Source organism: Branchiostoma lanceolatum, chromosome 1 (assembly GCF_035083965.1).
Source record: "Branchiostoma lanceolatum isolate klBraLanc5 chromosome 1, klBraLanc5.hap2, whole genome shotgun sequence".
Lineage (NCBI taxonomy): Eukaryota > Metazoa > Chordata > Leptocardii > Amphioxiformes > Branchiostomatidae > Branchiostoma > Branchiostoma lanceolatum.
The window spans coordinates 1,528,966-1,547,819 of NC_089722.1; the positions used below are offsets into that span (position 1 = coordinate 1,528,966).

At 43.2% G+C, this 18,854-nt stretch overlaps 2 protein-coding genes across 2 annotated transcripts; one reads left to right on the forward strand and one right to left on the reverse strand.

The window, feature by feature from the left end:
• The first annotated feature begins 379 nt into the window (after positions 1 to 379).
• On the forward strand, positions 380 to 7,996 carry LOC136425021 (uncharacterized). The gene is made up of 9 exons (XM_066413738.1): positions 380 to 586; positions 1,096 to 1,200; positions 1,837 to 1,973; positions 2,606 to 2,821; positions 3,830 to 4,040; positions 4,598 to 4,760; positions 5,571 to 5,721; positions 6,291 to 6,443; positions 7,148 to 7,996. The coding sequence occupies exons 1-9, from the start codon at positions 380 to 382 to the stop codon at positions 7,308 to 7,310; spliced, it is 1,506 nt and encodes a 501-aa protein (XP_066269835.1). The 3' UTR covers positions 7,311 to 7,996.
• A 2,987-nt stretch (positions 7,997 to 10,983) lies between these two features.
• LOC136427687 (tripartite motif-containing protein 3-like) lies at positions 10,984 to 14,091 on the reverse strand. Its single transcript, XM_066416743.1, has 5 exons — positions 13,888 to 14,091; positions 13,591 to 13,653; positions 13,071 to 13,175; positions 12,583 to 12,718; positions 10,984 to 11,808 (listed from the first exon to the last, which is right to left on the reverse strand). Exons 1-5 carry the CDS (start codon positions 13,987 to 13,989, stop codon positions 10,994 to 10,996), a joined length of 1,221 nt encoding a protein of 406 aa, XP_066272840.1. The 5' UTR covers positions 13,990 to 14,091; the 3' UTR covers positions 10,984 to 10,993.
• Positions 14,092 to 18,854: the final 4,763 nt, after the last annotated feature.

The window sequence follows — 18,854 nt, forward strand, 5'->3', positions numbered from 1 at the left end:
GGTCGCGTAGCCTTCGGCAAAATAGTCGAGAACAAAACATTTAATGAAGTATGCCTTCTCGGAAGGCCTGCAGTCTGACCAGTCTAGGTACCATGTACACACTGCGTGCCGATTTTAGCTTATCGTGAATAAACAAAAGTTCAAACAAACAAAATGTACACCAGCAATGTATAACCGTTCTTTGTAAAAGACACAAGTTGGCGAGTTTGCATCGGCAAACTGTCTCACTAGCCTCCGGTAATTTCTGGGCTGACCTCAAACAAGAAACATGTAAGCCTATGGGGCGAAAAAACTCATGAATGAGACCTTAAAGGTTAGCTCACAGTCAGTGGTGTCCTTGCTTATACAGTATTATTACATACCAGGATATTGCACCATCATGAAGAGGATACTGATCATGATGATGGTTGCCATGACAACTGTTAGTTCCAAACAGTTGTCGAAAAGGGCTACAGAGGAGCGGAAGGTGGTGATTGTCGGCGCGGGCATCGCGGGCATCGCCGCCGCCAAGACGCTTCACGAGAACGGGGTGGAGGACTTCGTCATTCTGGAGGGGTCGGACCGGATCGGGGGGAGGATGAGACAGGTAAGGCTCCCATTCCACCTGCTCTCGCTGCGCAATTCTGACTGGTTCACTTTAATTTGCACTGCAGCTAGCTATAGGTGTCGCTGCTTATACACACGCGGGCCTAAAAGTAAAGCATCTAAATATATTACATATTTCCCCCAAACTGCCAGAGACAGAGAGGGAACAATGCAGGATTGGAGGGAAGCACAAATGCGTGTGTGTGTGTGTTTGGTTTCTCAACAGTCTTTTGAATTTATGCTTTGAGGTGTGTTTTTTTTTTAGATTCACATCCTGTCAATTCATGTGTTTCTATATACGGGTAAGTATGGAAACGATTAGACAGATTACAGTTTTTTTCCATAAACTTCTTCATTTGGTCGCTGATGATGCGTGTTTGTAACTTTGTGTCAAAATTGACAAAATGACCAAATTTGACGTAACATACTTAGACCGTTGGGGTAGGTTTGTATAGAGACAATCACCTATTGCTCTTTGAATCATTAACTGCAGTTTTGAATTTCTTTTAGGTGGAATTTGGCGGAGTGAAGGTTGAACTAGGTGCCAACTGGGTGCAGGGACTTCGTAACAACCCAATCTGGGAGCTGGCGCAGAAGTACAACATATCAGGAAAGGTAAGTACAGTGGCCGACAGGAACAATGTGAGAGCGGTGTCGACGCGCTGCCAAACTTGGTGTGTGTTGCATATTGTTCCTGTCGGCCACGGTAGGTAAGTTTATTGTTTGATCACACCGAATACCTGTTTATTACCGGTTATCTTGTTGACATGAGCTGGTCTTTGTTGCTGCTAGAGCCCGGCAACAAAACTGGTAAGTGATTACAAAGCAGTCGTCGGTATACATCCTCGATAATTAAGTTGGTCTTGTAGGTCACTAAGTTTAGGCTAGAAGAAGAGTAGTGGTCCCAGGATGATACTTTGAGGAACTCTTTCTTGAACGCTGTACCCTTTATTGATATCGTCTTCTCCCTGTTTGCCAAAAGAATTAGTTTTATACTGTAGTGCCCCTTATTACAGAGTTTTCGAGATTCGTCTGCTGTGAGTCGAAAGCTTTTGTGAAGTCTAGTATTGCTAAGTCCAACTGTCTTTGATAGCACTAGCTATACCATGTTACTATGAGCTGTGTTTCTGCCGATCGCTTGGCTCTGAAGGCATTTTGTTTCTTGCCACGGTTATGGATAAAGTGCCAAGATGACTGCTACGTTACTTGATATCTTCTTCTTCTCGTGTCACCACTTGATATGGTCAATAGATATCCGACTACGATGACGTCATCATTCGAAACAAAACAGGAAATGACGTCACCGACCAGGCGGAAGAAGCATGGGAGAGGCTGGAAACTGCACAAGAGTATCTGGAAACGTGGAGGGAGCAGATTCGCGAAGACAAGTGATTATGATTTTATTTGAAATACAGTGCTTAACTTTCTTCCAACACTAAGGTATTCACGGATCGAATTTGCAACGACCACTGTCGCCTTCTTCAGGATCAATAATGACCAATCACTGCCGAACGTAAACTCGCGAGAGTTACAGACACCTGACTTTATTGACACGTGTCTTTACGGAAAAAAGGACGTCAATAAAGCCACGTGTCTGAAACTCTCGCGAGTTTACGTTTGGCAGTGATTGGTTAGTATTGATCCTGAAGAAGGCGACAGTGGTCGTCAAAAATTCGATCTGTGAATACCTTAGTGTTGGAAGAAAGTTTATCACTGTATTATGATTACTGCCAATTTTATTTGATTCTACCATTGTGACAGTTATTGATGTAAATGGGCAAAAGAGCTTTCATCTTTTATCATAACATGTATAATTCAAAGGCTTAAGATCTGCCTGCTTTTTTTAGATCTGTTGCACGTACTGTTAACTGGTCATCATTGACCATGAAGTGATTTAAGATGTGATGCGTACTGGGTCGGTAGGGCGCTGCACTAGAGATATCTCAGACCCACAGTTTTTCACAAAGTGGCGGATTTATGTAACCCGGCGGAATAGTGTTAATGGAGGTTGCCATTTCAGGCTGCCAGACGTGTCATTGCGAGTCGCTCTGAAACTGGGAGGTTGGCAGCCAAAGACCCCACTAGAAAAGGTCGTAGAATATTTTGATTACGAGTTCGAATACGCGGATGCAACGGAAGTGACGTCACTGAACAACACTGGCATGAATAACGAGGACTTCGATGAAGAGGAATACTTCGTCACTGACCAACGAGGGTTTGGACATATTGTGGACAGGTATGATGATGATCCACTGTATTCTGCGGCTCGGAGGTTGTAGAAACAGCCTCTGTTTCTACAACCTTCATTTCTTTCCACTGTGTCTTCTTTTCTGCGAGAGTTTCTTTGCTGTTCTTAGGTTTCCCATTCCTTTGTTCTTGAGATCTGTTTTTAGGACACTTAGTAGGTTCGTGCAATGTCTTCCTTTCCTGGCCTTGTATTTGTTGCACCCCACTGTAGCAAATTCTAGTGCCGTTTGTGCTGGAGTGTCTTCGGGCATGCAGAGGATGTGCCCTAGCATGCACCACCTTAGATGGTGAACTTTGGTGGACAGGTATAGCATTTTCTATAACCATTTTCAATGAGGTTATTGTCTAAGGTTTGTCAGTTCATTAGGTTGTCATTAACATGAAGAGATAATGGGTAACAGGTGTTCAAGTCTAAAATCTGGAGTTGGGACACCTGGCGGCTTTTTTTTTGAGCCGATAAAGTGAAACTGCAGATGTTGGTATCTTTTTTCGTGTGAACATTTTGGTAGTAGATAGCTTGTGGGTTTAGGAAATGGGAGATTGGTCCCCCTGGCAGATTTGTTTGAAACGACCATCGATGCTTTATTGTTTGGAGGAAAAACAATTCAAGAAGAAATTGGATTTAAGAATTTTTGTTTGGAGATAAAACAATTCAAGAAGAAATTAGATTTTCAACATTTTTGCTTCCTAGGGATTTCCTAGCTTTATGGGGGATCATTGTTTTCCTAATACATCATAATTTTCTTTTTTATTATTGTTCGCAGAGGCAGAAATGCATTTTCTTTTGTCATTCAGAATATTAGATACGCAAGACTATGAATTCAGTCTTTCTTTTTTGATAACTTGTTTTAAGAGTGCCAGATACAGAGAAGTATAATTCTAACAATGAAAATAACACTATCTAGATATGGCGTGTGTGCGTACGGTTGACTTGAGGTGGTCCACTACTATTTGCCTAATGAGAATGACATTAGCTACTTTCTGTTAATTCGTTCAGTTTGGCAGACGAGTTTTTGTCCCCAAACGAAGCCCGCCGCCGCCTTCAGTTAAACAAAGTTGTGAAGACCGTCAACAGGACGGACACGGGCGTGACGTTCACGACCACAGACGGGTCCACGTACCGGGGGGAGTACGGACTGATGACTGTCAGCATAGGCGTGCTGGAGAGTGACGTCATCGACTTCACACCTGATCTGCCGGCCTGGAAGGTAGCAAGGCATCGTCACTCACTGACTGACTGACTGACTGACTGACTGACTGACTGACTGACTCACTCACTCACTCGCTCACTGACTAGTTGACTGACTCTCTCTCTCTCTCTCTCTCTCTCTCTCTCTCTCTCTCTCACTCACTCACTCACTGGTTAAATGACTCACTCGCTGACTCACTCACTCGCTCACTCACTCACTCACTCACTCAATCACTGACTCACTCACTCACTCACTCGCTCACTCACTCACTCACTACCTCACTCACTCACTACCCCACTCACTCACTCACTCACTCACTCACTCACTCACTCACTCACTCACTCTCTCTCACTCACTCACTCACTCACTCACTCACTCACTCTCTCTCACTCACCCAGTAGTAGTGTTTATAAAAGACCACAGCAAAGAGTGGTTGCTAGACAAGTGTAGGCTATCTGTGTATAATGTTAGTTATTTCCTAGGCTACATGCCCATGACCACTTCGTGTGTTTTCTCGTTATCTTTTCAACATTACTACTATAAGTAGTAATTGCCAAATGCTTTGTATTTAACAGGTTGAGGAGATCTACCAGTTCAGGATGGGGCTGTACTGCAAGATCTTCCTGAAGTTTCCATACAAGTTCTGGAACGACAATGAATACATCCTGTATGCAGGGTCCGTTTGGCCCCGGTATGCCATATGGCAGAATCTTGAAGTGCCTGGGATATTCCCAAACGGTTAGTGTGACGATTACACTTTGTCTTTACAAGGGTTCTTTGCACACAGCAATATACTGTCACCTTCCTCAGGGCAATGCTGACTGGTTATACTTCGAACTGCAGCTAGGCGTCGCTGCTGCAGCGTAGAGAATGCGGTCCCGAAAGTGACTGAGTTTTGTATTCACCCCCCCTTCCCAATCCCCCGTCATCACAGTTTATGACTAGAGGAGATTTTATGATCTTCACTACAGGATAGATCCCTACGATAGGTGTGGTGGGTTCTTTTACATGAGGAGAGTCACTCTTTAATGCTTCGGTCCCATTTCCAATCCCGGGGCCGGTCAGGCTGTTTGCGAAAACGAGAGATGAAAAATGCATATCAAGAAAATACACAATGTATGGTTAGAAGCTTTTTTTGAATACATTTTGTGTCTTTTGTTGTCTTTTTATCATATTTTTCGTTCCCACATGTTGTCCGGTCGGGGCCGGATTGGCAAAGGGGACCGTGGCATTAAACACAGACCCTCTACTTTACGTCCTATCCGATAGGATGTCTCCAACCAGAGTCGAATGCAGAAAATAGTGTTACCACATAATCCAACCCAGAACCCATAGATTCCTACACAGGAGTACCGTGTCACAAAAGACATCAACACGTATACTACTTCCCTATTGTTGTTATAGCTCGTTATGCTCTCCATGTCAAAATCCATTGTAAAGTATTGTCTTTGTCAGCAGGGTAGCTACAGGCTAGTTGGGCAGCCCTGACTATGCTTGTTGAACAGCCAAACCAATAAATGAAAACAAAAAAAACTATTTCCCTCTCAGGCACCAACATCCTGCTGGTTACAGCCATAGCTAGCGAAGTACCGCGGATCGAGCTACAGTCTGACGAGACTACCCAGCAGGAGGTGATGGCCGTCCTCAGGAACATGTACGGCAACAACATCCCCGAGCCGGAGAGCATCCTCGTTCCCAGGTCTGGACTGGTCCTGTCTCTGCTTGCATTATGCTACGGTCGCGATTGGAAAAAAGTGCCCCGCCGGGTATTTTACGGGCTTTTTTTTTCACTTCGGGCGGGACCCCTACGTGGCCCCGTAGGACACCCTGTGGCTACCGGGCTATTTATTGGCATGATTGGGACCCTGGGATTTTTAAACCCGGAGTTAAAATCAACCGGGTACCCGGTAACAAATAGACGCCATAACCTAACCGTGAGAACAGCGAGAGGTACCCCCTCCAACCCGGTATCCGGCTTCGGGGACCGGTGCAAATATGGCCGTAGCATTAGTTACGTTATAGTAGAAGTCCACTGTATTCTGCTGCTGCAGTGATCTGGACACTTTTTAGCTGCAATTAGTCTTTCTTCAATTCTCTCCACTGCATTCTCTGACGTTATATAGCGGGAAAATACATCTTAAACTCAATCGAACAATTCCTGCTTCTGAGTTACGCATAACGTGCAGCCTTATCAACTTTGTCGAAGAACAACCTCAAACCGTTTCCACATTGTTTTACCTAATTCCTAATATTTCCCATTGTCTCCAGGTGGTTGACTAACCCACTGTTCTTCGGTGCCTACTCCAACTGGCCTGTCCACGTGAACACACGAGACTTTGAGAAGCTGTCGGCCCCTGTCGGACGTCTTTACTTCGGAGGGGAGGCAACACACCCACGGTACAACGGCTACGTGCAGGGAGGGTGAGTTGAAAACGTTTTCAGGCACAGCACAGCACACTCCGTACATGTATAAGCAGGCAATAAACGAACGATCAAGGCTGATTAGTGTTCCGAAATATTATTTTTGGAAATCTACTAACGTTACATGTATTTTGTCACTTTGCAGCTGCTTTTCACAATTTACAGCATGGTCGAAAATTTTTTTTTTTACCTTCGCCGAGAAGGTTATGTTTTGCACGGCGTTCGTGTGTGTGTCCGTCCGACTGTAAACAGTATAACTCGAGAATGTCTGGATGGATTGTCTTCATACTTGGTGTGTGAGTAGGTCTTCTTGAGACCCCAAATGATTGGATTTTGGGCCCCCTAGCGGCTTGCTATAAAACTGCAGCGGAACTCACGGGTTTGATATCTCGCGTTCTGGACATGCTATGATTAGTGTCAGATAGCTCTTTGGAAGGACAGTAAGATGTGTAGGTTTGGGCCACCTGGCGGCTTATTTGGAACTGCAGGAGCCGATTTTGTTTCAAACTCGTAATATGTCAATGAGAAAGAGAGGAATATCGACAGATATCAATTATGCAAATGAATTCTTTAATTGCAAGGTTAAGGGAACAAACAGTATAAAGGGTAACAATGAAGACCTTTATTGTACATGTTTGCCCCACTGGGCTAAGCACGGGTCACACGTAAACAGTTATATACATATGTATTGTATTGTATCACAGGTACCTCTCCGGAATCGACCAGGCTAACGCCATCCTCAACTGCTTGCAGAAGGGAATCTGTAAGTCTTACCAATCAGCCGTGAACCAAGGAACGTCAGCCGCTCCAGTCTTTGTCGTCCTGCTCCTGCCAATGACGGCAGCCATGTTTCTCGTACGTGGGTGAATCAGGGCGGCAGAGTTCGTTCGAGAAGACGAAACTTACGAGGTTGATTCAAAAGCTAACGCCTTTCCTATCATAGCAGGTTCATTTTTGTATGAAATGAGTTGAAATTTTGCACAAATATAAAGGAACATCTCTTCTTGAGTATTTATTTATATCACTGTACTTTTCACATTTCTACAAGCGACTGAGTTGACTTCAAGTTGACCACACCCTTCAAAACTGGTCGAAGGCGAACAGCAGTAAAAGGGAAGTTCAATTAGCAGTAAAGTATGACCCACTGTGTCCCACTTACAATTATTGTAGGAGACTGAAACTGCACATGTATCAACATGCATATCTCTATAAGCCTCATGCTTATTTTCATCTCTGAGCAAAATGTTCGGACGCCAAGAACATATAAAAGAATTTTCTTAAATATTTTCTTAAATATATCATGACAAGCGATAGTTAAATGTGCAATCAGTATGCTACTCACATGAAATTTTGTACTTAGGACATTTTACAAGTTAGCAATCTTTTACATGGGGCTTTATTTTTTGCCCGCAATATATGTTGTCGGATATTCTGAGAATAGCGGTAGTTGATTCTTTGAAATTTCTGTTAAAAGAAAGGTATTGTTGTTAAAAGTAAGGTATTGTTGTTAAAAGTAAGGTATTGTTGAAATGTTTTTTTTGTCCCGATGAACTTAATTGTATTCTGACGGTCTGGATACAGCAAGTATTTCTAAATCACTTTTTTTGTGTGAAATGGTGTTACCATTTATATTTCCTGGTGTTATTGTCACCTTAGTTATCATTATGTGGATTCCACAAAATGTTGTTTGTTTCATTCATTTATCCTCTGTTGGTGTTTTTTTTTACCTGGGCTGAGATAACAAAGGAAATATGTCGTGTTTCCCTTTTTTCCCGTTGACATGATGCGATGTAATTGATTAATAAATTAGTTAGTTAAGTTAAAATCCTCCCTCACCATAAGGTGTATATGGCGGTGCCCATCCCCGTTTTATAGCCCTGGGCCACACTGTGGTGCAATCACTGCAGCAGGGGGCTAGTCAACTGGCAGTGGAGTGTGTTTACTGCATGTTTAACACACAATACTGTTTCATAAGTATGTACCATTTTTAAAAGTCTTTGGTATGACTCAATGCGCCTCTTGTCCAGAGGTGTCCTACCCCGGAATTAAACTCGGGCCTTCTGGTTCAAAGTAATCAGAACCAGATGCGGTAAGTAACAGAAGCGCAGACCACTACACCACAGGGACACCCCGATGCGATGTAAAAAGCTAAAATAAAGAAGTGCCAGAGCCTGCGTTACTTATGATCACACCAAGGCCACAGCAAGTACATTTTGTGGGTTAGGTCTTCTGTAGACTCCAAATCTAATGCGGGAGTCCTAGAAAACATTATAGGAAAAACAAAAACAGAAGATGCCTACATTTTCAACATCGAGACCATGATTATAAACGTTGTAACAAGAATTGAAACGACAGACATGGTATTACAGCCAGCAAGTATTTTATTTCTGCATTAAAGAAGTTACAGAAAGTGACATTAGTGTGGCAGACTGGTATCACCACAAGGCCACACTCCAGCGACGTAACTTTTACAACAGTTACTGCACTTAACAAGGATACCACACCGGTGACGTCACTCCTACAACCAATGAAATAAAGAGTGAGGAAACAATGCCTCTGAACTAAATCTATTACATCGTTTCATCTGCTAAACAGAGGACACATTGCATCATCACTGTACACATAGCTTCCGCCCTCAACTTGCCCTCAATTGCCAAAACATTTACAGGAAAACTTTTTATGGCAAATAAAAACACTCACAAACTAATTGAATACTTTCTACATTCCAGCAGAGGCAAAAGATATATCAAAGTTGCCCATTTATCTGTTAAAGATTTTTGTAATGTTCACAAAATATTGTAGAACTCTATGTAAATGCTGGCACATACACGCATGTGTCTTGTGTATCGTTGACATATAATTTTTAGCTCTAACTCTGCAAACATGAAGTAAAAGACGTTCCTATTCGTAATACATGGATAGCTCTTTGCTGGACTGTTAATAATTTCTTACTGGAATTTCATATGTAAATTATCAATAATCCATTAAAATTATTACATTTAAACAGTAGTAAAGTTTGCATTTGCAATAGTTCAATGAGATAGGCATCATTTGAAGGGAACGTTCTTATACAAAGTTATGTATGCATCTAATACCACAAAGTTGAACAATTCCTACCAAATTAAACATAACAAAGAGAGATCAAGATTGTAAATTATCATATGTAGATGCTTTTCTAAATTACAGTCATTCAAGTAGAATATAGATACAGATAATAAAATGCAATACAGTTGAATTGAAAACGCATATATGTACAATCCTTTAGATTAAGCTGGTAGTGAAGTATAGTATCTGTTTGTTTGACACTTTTTTGAGAATGAGATCGGACTTAAGTTTTACTATCACAGTTTTCTAAAGGAACACGGGTGCACAGTGAAGGCTTTCATTTTTTGTTAACTTTTATGGGATTCTCCACATAACTCTACCTCAACAGTGAAATTTTGTATCTGTAAAAGATAACATTTGTCCATGTTACATGCAGGGACTCGTTCATCCATCATGGTCAGTATGTTTATGATCCATTCCTGAGCATTGGAGGTAACTTTCTACTGCACGAAATGGCCCCGGATCCTGATGTATCCTGACGGATCCTGACGTATCCTGACGTGATCCGGAACCTAAGATCCGGAAGAATCCGAACGGATCCGGGGCCGTATATTTCTCGGCAGGATATTATGGGCATCCAAATATTGGGACTCAAGGTACCACTTGCATATTTGAGTTGTGTAAGTACGTACTTACACAAGTTGTATAAGTGCAAAATTAGTCCATTTTGATTTTAGCAGCTTTTGACTCTTGAACACTCCATACCAGGGAGGAGTAGGGAGTGAAACATACTGACATTTTCTCGCAAAAAATGTTACCTTTCTAGTTTGCACTGCAGTTACTGATGCACAAAAGGCAAGGCCATTTCTGTTAACGGTGCACACCCCAGTTCGTTCTTCCTCGGGGCCGGTAGTGTACAGTAGGGATAAAAAGTGACGGGAGGTTTTGGAGGGGCAGGTTCGAATTTAAATCGCTCACAATATGCGGCAAAAAGACATTAGATACTAATATTGGGCATGCGGAAAAGCGTAAGAACATTTTTGTGAAAATTAACTTCTGGCTCAAGCCTTACTATTGTCCAAGATTGGCCTGTGTTTCGTTGTGTAAGCGGAGTTGAAATACCTTGCGATTTACATAATTGTTTTTTCATGGACAAAATGGAAATGACTAAACCAATGTTTGCCTCTTTCTGCCATAATCCTTCATTTTACCACATTTTTTCGAAGTACTTTAACCCTTCACGAAAATTGCCAATTTTCTGACATGAAATTAGCGGTTTTATCAAAAATAGAGAGGCAGAAACAAACGAAAGACAGTTGGTCTTGTAGTTGAAGGGATATCCTTACATTCCATATACAGCTACATTACTTCAGAATGACTCCCTGGAAGGGATGGTTGCTAGACCCGAGGACGCGCAGCCTCGAATTGAGGCCCGAAATGAACTTGGGTGTGCCCGCCTAACTCTTCCTGTCATGCAAAGGCCTGGTTTTTTTTCTGCAGTATGATCAGTAACGGGTGAAGACAATGATTGCATCACCGGCGGTTACTACCAATTGCCCACCCGGACCCACCACAACTCCCCTCGCGTATGTCCCTGGAGGCAAAGCGATGTGGTCGACATACGTGCCCTGGCTTGTGTACTTCACCAGGCGACGGTTGTCTGAGTCCGCCACGATGATGTGGCCGGTACTGTCCACGCAGATGCCTCGGGGATGATTCAGGCCGCCGCCGCTCCACCCCGGTCCTCCGAACTTCGACACGTACTGCCCAGCCTCGCTGTACGTGTAGATGAAGTCGGTCTTAAAGTCCGAGACGAAAATGTTGCCTTTACCGTCAACGGCGACGTTCATCGGTGTACTCATCCGCGGACCGACGTCCCACAGGAGTTTCCCGTCGGACTCGAAGGCCTGCACCCCGCCACGGTAGCCGGTAGACCATGTGACGAACACATGGTTGTTGCGCGAGTCCACGGCCATTCCGCGAGTCAGCCCCCGTGATACGCCAGGGAGGTCAAAGTTGGCTTTGAGATGGCCATCCCTGCCGACCTGTACCACGGAGTCAGGGCTGGTAGGGTACCCCTGCAGAAAGACCCACAGATGGCCATCCTTGCCGATGGACACACCAGATGGCTCCTTCGATGGATGCCACAGCTCTGGTGCATTGGGTGGGAACTGATACAGGTAAGCGCCTTCCAAGCTGTACACTTGGAGGCGCGCTTTGCTCAGATCAGCCACATATATCTTGCCGTCGGGGGAAACTGAAACCCCACGTGCGGAGTGCAGTTTCCCGGCCCCGGGTTCGTCGCTTTCGTCAAACATTCCTAAGATTGAAAAAAAAAACATGTTTACCTTACTGAGGTAAGATGATTCAGCTAAAGTTTGCAATTTTGTTGTTGCTTATAATTATTGTCTTGGAAAAAAAGTGATAACTACATCGACATGTGGTGGCAGAGAGGGTGCTGCCACATTCTCTCAGCAGAAGAAGAACTACTGAATGTCCTTTTGGTGAAATAATGTGATAGAGGGGAAAAAGGAAAGGAAAGGGATCTCGAACCAGTTTAGCTCAAATGAACTCAATGAACAGGTGAGCTAATCTTCCACTGGTCGTGACAGAGAAGACTGACGCTATGTACAGTATTTACAGGTTCATTGTACCGTCGAAATTCCCCTAGCTCTTTTCAACAAGCACAATGGAGCACGGCTTAACGTCCCATTCTAAGGACTGCGATCTTTAACGGTAGTGTGCATGTTTGTTTGAACCTTTGTTTATTCATGATAAGCTCAAATCGGCACGCAGGCCGCTTTTCATTGAGGTCATGAGGGAAGAGGTAAGGGTCAGATACAATATAACAGAGATACACAGTCATTTGAGTCCTGATAACTCTATCAACATAAATCATTACATGTCGGGTGAGCAACACAGCCGGGATCGAACCCGGGGCTTCTAGTTCCAGAGGCAAGATCGCTAACCACTGGACTACGCACGCTACCTTAAAGGGGAACGTCGTGCAATGTCATGAACTGTTCTGTATCAGCACAGTACCCCTCCTCTTCCCTGTATGGTGCATGGGTGTACAAAATGTATCAAAACCAACCTTCAGTCGTGGTCGTGGTCGTGGTCGTGGTCGTGGTCGTGGTCGTGGGAGCCGGCATGTTGATTGGTGCAGGTCCTGCTGCTTCCGGCTCCGCCGTGATGCCGTGTGAGGGACCACGTCCATGGCCCGGATCGATCTAACGTTACATAAATGACCGGTTAGAATGCGTCAAACTATAAACATAGTTAAAAACCAACGTGGACATACTCAAGCAGATTTATTTATTCATTTCCCGTGACACCCCCCCCCTCCACTTGGACCCCTGGGAAGAACGGACATATATATATGTATATGTACTGGCCGACAGGGCCTTCCAAGGAAAATAAAGGTTAACTACTACTACTACTACTACTACTACATATAGATTTCTTTGTATCATATCTGATTGGCTGTTGTTGTGAAATTGACTGTCGGGTGAGGTGATGACAAAAATCTACCCGGTGACTACCATGTAACGTTATATAATTGCTGAACTAACAAGTACTGACCTTGATGACGTCAGCAGATGTCACTTTGTCAGTCCTCATAGAGACAGCAGAACTTTTCCAGGCACCACTGCCAGTGGTACTGGGTCCTGCTGGACTTGCGGTAGGCTGTAAAGAGTAATTAAAATTGAAATACATTGATCTCTGCTTGATCAATATCCTGTTCCAATGCCTGCAACTAAAAAGCTGTAGTTCTAAAAGAAGCATGTAGATGGCCATAACTGATCTCACTTCTTTTCTAATTCTAAGACTAATAATCACTCAAACATGGTGACCACTGATCGTGACCATTAGATGCTCGGCACTAGATACTGATGATGATGATGATGACTAGATACAAAATCCAGAGGTTTTGCTGCAGTACAAATGAAAGTACAATCAATCAATCAATCAATCAATCAATCAATCAATCAATCAATCAATCAACCAATCAATCAAAGTTTTCCAGGTTAGGTTCAGCATGGCTGAACTGATGCTAAATGACCGACCATTCCAAACTCAAGGAACGCTGACGAGTACTGACCTTCATGACGTCAGCAAATGTCACCTTGCCAGTGGTGTTGGGCCCTGCTGTGCTTGCAGTTGGCTGTAAAGAGAATGCATTGACGTCAGAAAATTGCCCGGATGTAAGCAAAATGGCCGCGTCGAAATCCCCGGTGTTTCGGCACTGATTTGAACTGCCGTCAGCGCTCGAAAGTACGATGGACTAAATGCAATAAGTGCAGAAAATGACATTTCAGATGTATTTTCCTAAGGTAGTAAAACATTTCGTGCTCCCCGGTGTTTTTATCAAAAGCATCTGATATACCAGTTAACTTACAGCGCCATGGTTTCCAGCAGTTTGGTAGTTGAGGTGCGTCAGTAGTACGGGTACCAAGATCACCAGCGTTACCAAGGAAACGGCTGATGTGGCAGCGCACATCAGCAGGCGTCGTGACAGGCGATGACGTAGTTGTCCCCAAATGGTACGACGTTCTTGGGCCGGGCCTACGAATTGGACAGAAAAAGAGATACTAAATTCGTATTGGAAATACTCCGTTTAATCTGCACAATGACCTTGGCAACACAATTGCTGCGTTGCTTGTTTGTTTGTTTGTTTATTTCTTTATTCAACCAGGGGGTTACATATCGCCTATTAAAGGCAGTTTTCAATGTGCCCTGGGGGGGGGGGGGGGGGGGGGGGATATCCCCACATTGTTCAACAAACCTAAATACATAAAATAACAAAAGTAACGCAAACTGTTAGTTAATAATGATACAAGGTAGATACAAGTGCTTAGAAGTACTAGCTTGGCTTCCAAACTAACACGCCTTACTTATTACAACTGATTTTAAGTAACAAAGATAAATGAAACAATAATGTAACATAATATAACATAGAAAAACAATGAAATAACGTCAGAAAAGAAAGGAATAGAACGGAATTTGCATATCAATGTTTGGCAGGGAGGCAGTGGACATCATATATAGTTGTTTAAAAAGTGGAAGTGATTGCAATACTTAAATCAAAGAAGAGTTCTGCCGGAAACGCCAAAAATAATTACTCAAGCAACTGGATAAGGTTTTGAAACAGTCAGACGTTTCAGACAGCATCCGCTGTCTTTCGTCAGTGACTAACGATAGGACTGAGAACACCAGGTTTTATACCAAAACTCTGAATAGATATGTTAATGAGGTAAAGACAATTTAGGATGTCTTGAAGTAGTCTTAAAAAAGAATATATAATTTAATTCAAGACAAAGTTTATGCCAATAGTTCAATTAGCTACTGTTGTTCTAGTACAGTAACTAAATGTTGCTTGTCCGGGGGTGGGGGGTGGTGGGCAGTGCATTAACCTTCTGCCGGAAGGTTTTTTTTTTCAATTCTGTCTACAACATGGACTTTTGGGAAAAGGCATTCATCATCAAGGGAAAAGAACGGAGAATGAAATGGCCAATGCCGTAAAACCTAGGCATATCATAAAGTTTGCTGTAACGCTAAAACTAACCTGGCGGCTGGTTTGAGTTGTACATCGGGTTTGGTCGAAGCTGGTCGAGGACGGCCTGCGGGTTTAGTAAGGGATTCGGCCCAGCCGGCCCTTGTTGGACCCCGCCGGGTGATCTTCCAGGCCTCGGGGTGGAGGGGACGGGCGGGGCGTTGATGTCGTCGCGGTTCAGGGGTGGCCCGAGACGCATCCCGAAGGACATTCCATCCTCGTACACGTGTTCGGCGGGGGGTCTTTCTGGTCTCGGGGTAGGGGGGACCGGCGGGGCACGGCGAGCCTCTCGGTTCAGGGGCGGCCCGAGACGCGTCCCGAACGTGTCTCCATCCTCGTACGTGTGTGTGGCCGGACCAGACGGCTGCCCATCTACCGAGCCCCCAGCCCGAGCGGTATCTTGACCTTGACCGGGGCTGTCTGCTGGTGGACTATCGTCTGCCGGACCTGGATATGGTTGCAAACATGCATCACTCTACTATCTATTTCATGGGTTTTAAACATTTCATATTCCCTACGCCTTTAATTAAAACCCTAGGCCTATTCAGACCGAAGGTCGGGTGAGCGCTGTGCCAACTTTTATGTTATTGTATATTACGTAGTTATGTTATTGATAGTTTCTGAACGGCTACAGCTAGAACCACCACTTTACATAGAATACATCTGGCAAAAATTCTATCATAATGAGTCAAGTTCATCATGTCTCTGACAGGCGTATGTACAAAGTATATATATACAGTTTTTATAATTCAAATGTCATGCATTGTTTTACTCTGCGATATCATTGTCAATCACATTTCATTGCTGCCTTGTATTTTTTCTTGACGAAACATGCAAATATAAACAAGTTAAAATTTTCAGTCCATTGTCGTAGTGATTTTTAGTTTTTAGATAGAAACCACACATAAGTTAGTTTGTGTGAATGATGTGTGCATTTTACATGTAGCTGCCTTCACAAGTAGCTAGATTTGTTTGCGTAAGCCTGCGGTCATTTCAGGACTATAATTTGCCTATTCATCAATTGTGGGTATAAATACACTATCTGTATTTTGCACGTAGCAATAAATATTCATATGTAAGGGACCCGAACCATAGCCATTATTTTCCTAAAAATAAGAAAAAATCCATGACTGATTGACCATGCGGTTAAAAAAAACCTCTTATGTTATTGACAACTTATAGCGGTCGCCATTAGGACTGCTTCGTGCTATTTTCTAACGTTAATTTGTTGCTTTTATCACAAATTAACTGCAAGGAAAATATGGCCACCGAAAAGGCCCTGTTTTCAGCAGCGCTTAATTATTGCTTGCATGCTGCGTTGCTATGATACATGAAAGTTACAGAAGTATTTTCTTCGATAAAGAAACTTCTGCATCCAGAGTTTTTGCGAGGTACGACTAAGATGTTTACGAGAAAAACACACCAATCGTCAACGTTCCACAGGAATCGTTTAGTAAAGACTTCATATTTTACATGAAGTAGCTGCCAGTACAAGTCCCTAGATTTGTTTATGCAAGCCTGCGGTCATATCAGGACTACATTTTGCCTATTCATCAATTGAGGATATAAATACATCATCTGTATTTTCCACGTAGCAATGAATATTCAAGGGACCCGAACCGTTGTCATTTTTTTCCTAAAAATAAAAACAAAATCCAAACTGATAAACGATACGGTTGGCAATCATTTAATAGTTCTAACTGTGATATGTTGCTTTTATCAGGCAGAAACTGCAAGGAAAATATGGCCGTCGAAAAGGCCCTGTTTTCAGAAGCGTTTAAAGAACGTTCTCTTGAAAAGAAAAAAAAGGGCATGATTATCGTTAATACTTAAAAAAAGTTATCTTAAAAAATTTGCTTTCCTGCTTCTCAAACTAACGTTTTTTTGTATAAGATTTCTTACAAATGATATTATTGTTACATTTGAAAAAAAAAAAAACTACGCAGAGTGACGCAGAGGAATCATTGTACATAAAGGGGATTATGGGTAAGGTCAGAGATCAAGGCCCTGAGACGAAAACAATACCCACGTGATCAATACGTCAGGAACGGTACTTTACAGGGGAGGGGCTTTGAACAGATGCATCATGCTGCACATGCGCACTAGACGGCGATCTTGCTACGCTCTCGCTGCGACCTAAATCGGATTCGTGTAAACCTTGACTCTATATAGAACGTCATGCAAAATGCAAAAGTATGATTGAAAAGAAAAAAAACACACACAGAAAGCGTGAAAAGATTCGTTTTTTTATGGTCTATGAAATTTTTTAAGCGCTCTGTTAAATTTTCGGTCACAGAGAGCGCGTTGCGAGAGCGCCGTCCTCGTCGAATGGGGGTACAAACTACATCAGTTCATTATTACAAGCGTCCATCATAAGTATTATTCAATGAACATAGACGTTTGTACAAAATAGACAACCTTTCTGATGTTATTGAACATAGAATCTTACTAATCATACTTCCAGTTCATGATTCCTGGCGCCAGGTATTAAAGGAAGTTAATTTCCAGCTCATGACGTCATAGTAGATAAAGTAGCCGGTTCGGAACCTGTCACCGCGGATCGCAAAAAAAACCTTCTTTTGAGAAGCAAACAGAGCATAAAATTTCAAGTTATCATGATACTGTAAATGCAGAAATGTTCGCGGTGGTTACATGTTCGCGGTTTTCGCGGCGACGTTTCACCGCGAACTTTTAAAAAAACACCGCGAACATTTTTGTCCAATACTGTAGCAGTATGTGACTGTAGCGCTGCCGCACACTTAAAACCACCGCAAACACTCCATTTTCGCCTTAGCGCGAAACAAGAACCACGCGAACATTTATGCATTTACAGTATTTGCTTTCCTGCTTTTCAAAATAACGCTTTTTTTCGTATAGGATATCTGAATAACGATACTATTGTTACATATATCGTGTGCACTTAAATTTTACAATGCAAACCAGTTGAACTGACCTGACGGAAGATCAGCGCCGTACATCGGATTCAGCGGCAGGTTGACGAGGTCTTCCTCCCGCAGCCTGTGCCGGTACACCCCGGCCCTTTTCCCGTCCCTCTCTTTGGGGCGAGGAGTTTTCCGGTTGGAATCTTGTCGTCGCGATGACCTAGAGGTTTCTCCGTTTTCCTCACGTGTAGACCCTCCTGGGTCATCCACCTCTGCTGCCATCTGGCTGTTCGCTGTTTGGATCTGCTGCAGTTCGAACTCCGGGGCCTCCGCCATCTCGTATCCGGGCGGAACTCACTCGAGCCCCGATCGCAAAATGCACTCTCACCGCTGGGTCCTGTAGAAAAATCCAGGACTATACTAATTGTCTGGAGATTGAATGTGGTATTTCATAAGTATGCAGTACCCACACGAAACGAGTCGTCTATGTTTAGGAGGAATTTTCCAATTCACTTGGTTATTTGGACCCTTGATGTCAGAAACCTTTGAAGTTTTGATATCATAATATTCATAAACTAGTATATACTATGCCTAGGGTATAAGATATTGTTGCATGTTTACGTTTCCTCATTGCATCCTAACACATTGGAACTTACAAATTGTAATACACTCACTATAATGCGCCAAAGCGTAGACTTATCCATCATACATCGGATAAACTGAAGAAAAGCGGACGTCTGTGGATGTACTTGGTAAATATTGAAATAGTGTGTTTTTTGAGGGGGGGGGGGCGAACGAGGTCATTTGAGTCGAAGCCTAACAGCCCGACGGTCACCTTATCATGTCATACCGCCTCTCGACAGCTGATGACCTTCTCAAGAATATGGTTGGGAATACGTCGTGTAATAAGTCGTCTGAGGTTGGGAGTTG